Source organism: Trematomus bernacchii, unplaced genomic scaffold, assembly GCF_902827165.1.
Source record: "Trematomus bernacchii unplaced genomic scaffold, fTreBer1.1, whole genome shotgun sequence".
Classification (NCBI taxonomy): domain Eukaryota; kingdom Metazoa; phylum Chordata; class Actinopteri; order Perciformes; family Nototheniidae; genus Trematomus; species Trematomus bernacchii.
In genome coordinates, this window is record NW_022987876.1 from 452,862 (window position 1) to 459,887 (window position 7,026).

Sequence of the window (7,026 nt, forward strand, 5' to 3'; positions counted from 1 at the left end):
GGCCAGGCGGTTTGTTACTCCATTGTGGCAGATGAGGCATTTCCCCTGAAGGAGCACCTGATGAAGCCCTATCCGAACCGCAGGCTAGCTGTAGAGCAACGCATCTTCAACTACAGGCTGTCGCGGGCTCGGAGGGTGGTAGAAAATGCCTTTGGCATCCTAGCCAACCGTTTTCGGGTCTTTCTCACCACCATAAACATTCAAGACACTGCCAAAGTGGAGGCCATTGTTTTGGCTTGCTGTGGTCTGCACAATTTCCTGCACACAGAGAACTGTAGCGCATACATGGCGGGAGTTGTTGACCAGGAAGGACCCGATCATGGCACTGTCCCAGGAAGATGGAGACAAGACCCTGAACTACGGCAGGCCACCCTGCCACACACCACCAATAATCCAGCTCGAGCCAAGCAGCACAGGGATGAACTATGCCAATATTTTAACGGTGTCGGTGCAGTGCCTTTTCAGTGGGATAAGATATAGCAAATATGTCTAAAGAACTGTACAATGTCAACAATCGACTACAATACGATAAAAATAGTGTGTAATACGATAAAAAAAAGAGTTTGCCAAATATGTCTAATGCTGTGTTAGCAATGGCTGTAGTATCAAGGTACGAAATAAAGTTTTGTATTGCCTATCCTGCTATTTGTGTTTATTCTTTTAATCACACAGCGATTATAAAAAATAAAAAATGTGCCTACATAACTGCCAGTAGCAGCCGCACATTATTATTGGTTTAACTACTAACAGTATATTTTTAACACATTTTAAAATGACCATCTTGAACAGCTACAACGTTAACATACTTCTAGGCAGATTGTGGAGGATAATGGGAGAAAGAATAGAGGGGCAGACAGAAACACTATCTGAATAATGGCCACTTCTTGCAAAATGTACATGACTTTCTCGACGCCCCCGATTGAACATGTTGAATCGGCCGCGGGAGGCGTTCGGAGGTGTGAAAAGGTGCCGTAAAGAGACGACGGTGCGGGACACACAAACCTGAGTAGGGCGCCGCGAATGCCCGACTGCCTCTGACTGCCTCTGACGGCCTCTGACTCCCAAAATCGGACTGGTGTGTCCGGGCCTTAAGATGGCGCCTGCCCATTACCCTGTTCCACTCTGAGCCTGTTTTTCAGGTCTCAGGCTCGAAAATGACATTCCCAGAACAAATGACCATATCTTCCCTTCTAAAAGGGTTAAATTAATAATCTTTGTTCTCAAAGTAATGATAAACCTGTGAGTTGGATGTATAAGTGTCAGAATCAATATAAATGTTTTTTATTTTAAAGAAAATTCAGATTTTACATAGTAAAAAACTGTAAATTATATTGTCCGTCCAAAAATTATTTTTTACAGATAGTGAAAACTACCCTTGGATGATGGGTTAGTAGACTAAAAGCTTTAGGAATCCAAAGTACAACATATAATAAGTACCCTGTATCAAGATTGATGCAAAACAAGTGAAATTTGACCTTTTTAGAGAGATTTAGCCAAAAACCCCCACTTCTGGGGTCATTTGGGTGGATTTGACCTATCTCTGGCCCCCCTTGGTCGATTTGGTTGGTTGACATACCCTTGTGACCGTTAGAGCCAATAGAATCGAAGGGGGAGGCTTACATACACATTCGTTGTAAATAGAAAAGGTGGGGGCTACGCGTCTAGAACTGAAACTGGATTTGCAGATTTTCTCCTTCTGGAGTTTGGAAACTAAAAATCCGTTTTATTGCTTATGGATTATCAGAAATAATTTCAAAGAAGGCACAGACACATAGGATGAACCTATGGATTAACTGCAGCATCATTTTTTTATCGTTTATCGTTTATCGCCATTGAAGACCACTTTTGACCAAGGTAAGCCATGTTTACGTGTTTAGCTACTTAGCTCCACATGTGATGATGTACGCTTTCGTTTATAGCGTCGCGAATGTTTATCACTGAGTGTTGAGGAGGGCACCGGTAGATTCAGTGTCTCCAGGACACCAAAAACGAGTGGTTGGTTGTGCATCTAGGATAAGTAATAAGGGAGTTAGAGTGAGTTTAGGTGCAGAGATGGGTTATATTTTTTCGCTGTTGGCTAATTCAGAGGCTGAGTGCTAGCATTGTGGGTTTTTTTTGAAAAAATAAATAAAAAAGATCAGTTAGCTGAGTTTCTTCCCGTTACATGGATACAACACATTCATAGTTTTATTCAATATTAAGATTCCTTAGACGTTGTTTCCTGCAAATGACGCGTTTATCCGCCCGGTACCGGGCGGAAGGTTCGTAACAGGTTAAGGGCTTTGTAGGCGAGAAGAAGAATTTTAAATTCTATCCTGTGTTCTATAGGGAGCCAGTGTAAGGCAGCCAGAACAGGAGTAATGTGGTCCCTTTTCCGAACTCTAGTTAGTACACATGCTGCAGCATTTTGAATCAGCTGAAGCGACTTAACTGACTTCTTGGTACACCCTGATAATAAAGAGTTACAATAATCCAGCCTTGAAGTAACAAATGCATGGACTAGTTTCTCTGCATCGTTTTGAGGCAAGATATGCCTGATTTTTGCAATGTTACGTAGATGAAAAAAGGCGGTCCTTGAGATTGATTTTATGTGGGCGTTAAAGGATAAATCCTGATCAAATATATCACCAAGATTCCTTACAGTCTCACTGGAGGCCAAATTAATGCCATCCATAGTTAATATATCTTTAGATAATTTGTTTCGTAGATTCTTTGGGCCGAGTACAATAACTTCCGTGTTTAACATAAAAAAATGTAAGGTCATCCAAGTTTTTAAGTCCTTGAGGCAGTCTTGCATTTTATTTAGATGATTGGTTTCATCAGGCTTGATGGATAAATATAGTTGAGTATCATCCGCATAACAATGAAAATGTACAGAGTGATTCCTTATAATATTGCCTAACGGAAGCATATATAATGTGAATGGGTGATGCTGCAAGTCACCTGTTACTAAGTGACAGCTGACTTCCAGGTAAAAGCCTCTGATGCACTGAATAAAAGTGCTGCAGCTTTTACAAGTTGGGTCTTAAGGCCGCTACACACCCACCTGAGACCAAAGAACGCGTACCGAAGGCGTCCCGACTTTTACGTCAGCTACGTCGCCTGCGTCGGCTACGCAGCCCGCTACGCCGCCCGCCTACGAACACACCGCAAATACTTCAGTCGACGAGTGGCAATAACTGTCCTTACCAGCAGGCAGCGGTAGTGTGAACAGCCAATCAGAGTGATTGCTTGGGCCGACTTTCTCTGACCTCCCGCGTGTTGAATCGGCCGTGGGAGGCATCGGGAGGTGTGAAGGTGCCGTAAAGAGACGACGGTGCGGGACACACCAACCTGAGTAGGGCGCCGCGAATGCCCGACTGCCTCTGACGGCCTCTGACTCCCAAAATCGGGTTGGTGTGTAGCCAGCTTTAGGTGGAGGGGGTGTCATGGTGCAACAAGGTAATGCTTACACCCCTCTGCAGCTGGAGATAGTATGTGTGTAAATGTTGGGCGTGATGACGTTTAGTTTAGTTTATTTAGACACTTGTTATCAACCGCCATCTTGAAATTCACCAGTTGGGTATTTACTGACGTATTTTATGCCGGAGAATTCTAACCTCTTCAGCTTGTGTTAACCACAGACCTTATTTCAGGATAACAACCAAAAACTAAAACCATTGACCTACAGACCAGGGGACAGAAGGTGAAAAAATGCTGACTAATTTACGGGTTTTAGGACTCATTCCTGCATCATTACATTTATATTCAACAGGCAAGTTATATACAAATGTAAACCTCGGTATAGCTGTTATAAATAGGCCAGAACATTTTTTTTTCTTCCACCAGGCTGCAAACATGTTTGTATAGGGTTAGGGTTGGGCCTTTTACCATGGGGGTCTATGGGGATTATCTCACTTTCAGAGCCCTAAAGTGACCATTTAAAGATAACCGGAGGTTGCTGCTTGGTCAACACACGAGCAAACCCCAAGATATTTAGTCACTTAGCCACCCTTCCTGCCAATATCTTGAATGAACCTTCATTAGATACACATAATGAAGCTTCATTGTTGCCAAGTTACCATTGACCTATCAACGAGCGATGCACCAAATAAAAGTCTTCACTTCTAGTCGAAGGTGGAGGCAGGAATGTGTCTAAGCAGCTGCTGTTAGACATTGTGCTTATTTAATGAATGTACATTCACATATCTTTTATTTACTGTAGCAGCTTATAGGATTTCTCAGTGTTCAAGCTTCCTTTGAATGTTGGTTTACCCCAATTTTAACCAGCTACAGTTTCATTTCTCATGTCTTGTTGGTGTGTTTGTTTCTACCATCACTTTAATGCATTATATGAGAATGTAAAGTGTTTTTTTGTTTGCCATCCGTCTGTCCTGGAAGAGGGATCCCTCCTCTGTTGCTATTTCCTTTCACATTTTCTCCCCATTTCAAGGTTGTTATTGGAGTTTTTTCCTGATCTGATCTGAAACCTGTTCTATGTTGAGCTTAAAATTAACACTTTGTCTTTGCAGAATCAGTGTCTATGTTACTGTCAATAACTCTGCAAACATGTGTCTTTTGTAGAAACGACTTTCAGGTACAACTCTTCATTGTGTAACTTCATCAAATCTTTAAATACCATTTTAATCTTTAAAAACAAAAGGTTAATCAACCATTTTATGAACTAGATAGATAGTACTAGGAGCAGTGTAGATGTTGACTTTGTAGACATATGAGAATGTAAAGTTGTTTTTTGTTGCTAATAGCATATGTTACTGTCAATAACTAACGACCTTCAGGAACAACTCTTCATTGTGTAACTTCATCCAATATTGAAATACCATTTTAAATTGAACTATTTCAATTTACGTGAATCAACCATTTAATGAACTGATATAACAAAAATAACCAAATGTATGCGTCTTATTTACAGTGAGTCATTGTTATTGTGATGTGAACACATTTAGATTCAGTGTGGTAACTTTATTAAGACTTTTTTTAAAGATCTTCAGGTACATGTCTTTGATTTTCTGCAACTGTAACTCTATATAACTTTGAACATATAAAAGTCTGTATTGCTACATGATATAAAGCTATGGAAAACAGCACTTTTGGTAAAGACATCCTGATCCTAGAAGGGTTCAATATCCCCTCCCAGTCTTATATTCCTTCCTTCATCCTTCTCCTAATCGTATACATCTTCATCATGGTGTCCAACATTGGCCTGGTGGTGCTGATCTTCAGGAGCAGCGGCCTCCACCAGCCCATGTACCTCCTGCTGTGCAACATGAGCATCAACGATGTGTTCGGGGCCACCGTCATCATCCCTCATGTTCTCCAGGGCCTCCTGACGCCGGACTCGCAGCGGGTCATCCGGTACATGGACTGCGTTGTCCAGGCCTTCTGCGTCCACCTCCACGCCAGCGCCTCTCACACCGTGCTCATGATCATGGCGTTCGATCGCTACGTGGCCATCTGCAACCCTCTGCGCTACGCCACCATCATGACCCACAGGATGGTGCTGGTTCTGTCCGTGTGGGCGTGGGTGATCCCCCTCTCCATGGTGGGGATCCTCATCGGCCTCAGTGTGCGTCTGTCTCGCTGCAGGTGGATTATGGTCCACTTCACCTGCAATAACGCCTCCTTATTCAAGCTGTCCTGTGAGAGCGTGCTCATCAACAACATCTACGGCCTTGGATACACCGTGGTCCTGCTGGGTTCGTCCATCGGCAGCGTCACGGTCACCTACCTGAGGATCGCCATGGTTTGTCTGCGCAGTAAGAACAAGACTCTGAACAGAAAAGCACTGCAGACCTGCGCCACACACCTGGCCGTCTACGCCATCCTGCTGGTGTCCGGCTTCATCATCATCATTCTGCACCGCTTCCCTCAGCTGGTAGCCCACAGAAAGGTGGCGGCGGTCATGCTACACGTGGTGCTGCCCGCCCTGAACACTCTGATCTACGGCCTGCAGATCAAAGAGGTCCGGCAGAGGGTTATGGCTCTGTTTCATAAGAGTAAAGTCGCTTTAATGGATGCTAAATGACACGGTGTTGATTATGTTGAAGTGACTGGATAGCAGTGTATCTACAGAAATACCCCTGACCCATAGTGTAAATCATGTTATTATAATTGAGGCTTCAATGAACTGCATTGTTCCAAAATATATCTTATATTTCAATGTATGAATGCATTAAGGCTGTAAATAGTGATTATATCCAGAATAATATTTAAATAAAACCTTATGAACTTGGTTTTTACGGATCGTTTCATGACTCTTATTACTCTGACAGTGTTTTCAGTTTGGTTTGTCTGTCTGTAGGATTACACAAACACTTTGAATGAAACTCAGCAAAAGAGTGTAGCATGGGCCAAGAAAGAAATTATTAAACTATACAAAATGTGATGCCCCCTAAAGTCTGAACTAGTCCTGCCATTCACATTTATTTTATTATAAATGAATGGTTTGGCCTGTAAATATCATAGTTTTAAAGTGAAAAGGCTGCACAGTTTAATAGGAAGTCATGTTACTCGTATTTATGAATCCAAAACAGCAAAACTAAAAAGTTTATTTTATATTTTCCAGAGGTGTTTCTATGTAGCACAGAAACACTGTGATCTTTAATGAAAGCCGTTGAGCGTGCAGCGACAGTGTTTCAGATTATAAAAAGGCGTTGCGGAGCTCCAGGTGAGACACACACACCACAACTCATCATCAGCATGGTCACATGACTTCACGTCACCACCGCTAAGCTAAAGGCCAGCTAAAATATTTCCTAGGGCAGCAAATTGGTCAGGTTGTGAGGAATACCCACCCGGTGCCTGACACCTTGGGAAACTCCGGAGAAGAATAGAGTCCAACCCCGATCAAGGAGTACGGTTCCAGAGCCGACGCTGTGCTTAGCAGTTAAATTAGCATCAATTAAATTATATAGTGTTACTTTTTTTAAATCTTTTTAAAAGGTTGCTTTTTTGGAATATAAACACAAGTTTGTTTAATGTTGTAAAAGAGTAATCACGACCAAAATCTACCAAAAAGGGTCTTAC

The 7,026-nt window shown here is 42.4% G+C and overlaps 1 protein-coding gene across 1 annotated transcript; it reads left to right on the plus strand.

Annotated features, from left to right (window-relative positions):
* The first annotated feature begins 5,074 nt into the window (after positions 1-5,074).
* LOC117469507 (olfactory receptor 52D1-like) lies at positions 5,075-6,025 on the plus strand. Its single transcript, XM_034113936.1, has one exon. The coding sequence runs from the start codon at positions 5,075-5,077 to the stop codon at positions 6,023-6,025; it is 951 nt and encodes a 316-aa protein (XP_033969827.1).
* The last annotated feature ends 1,001 nt before the right edge of the window (positions 6,026-7,026 follow it).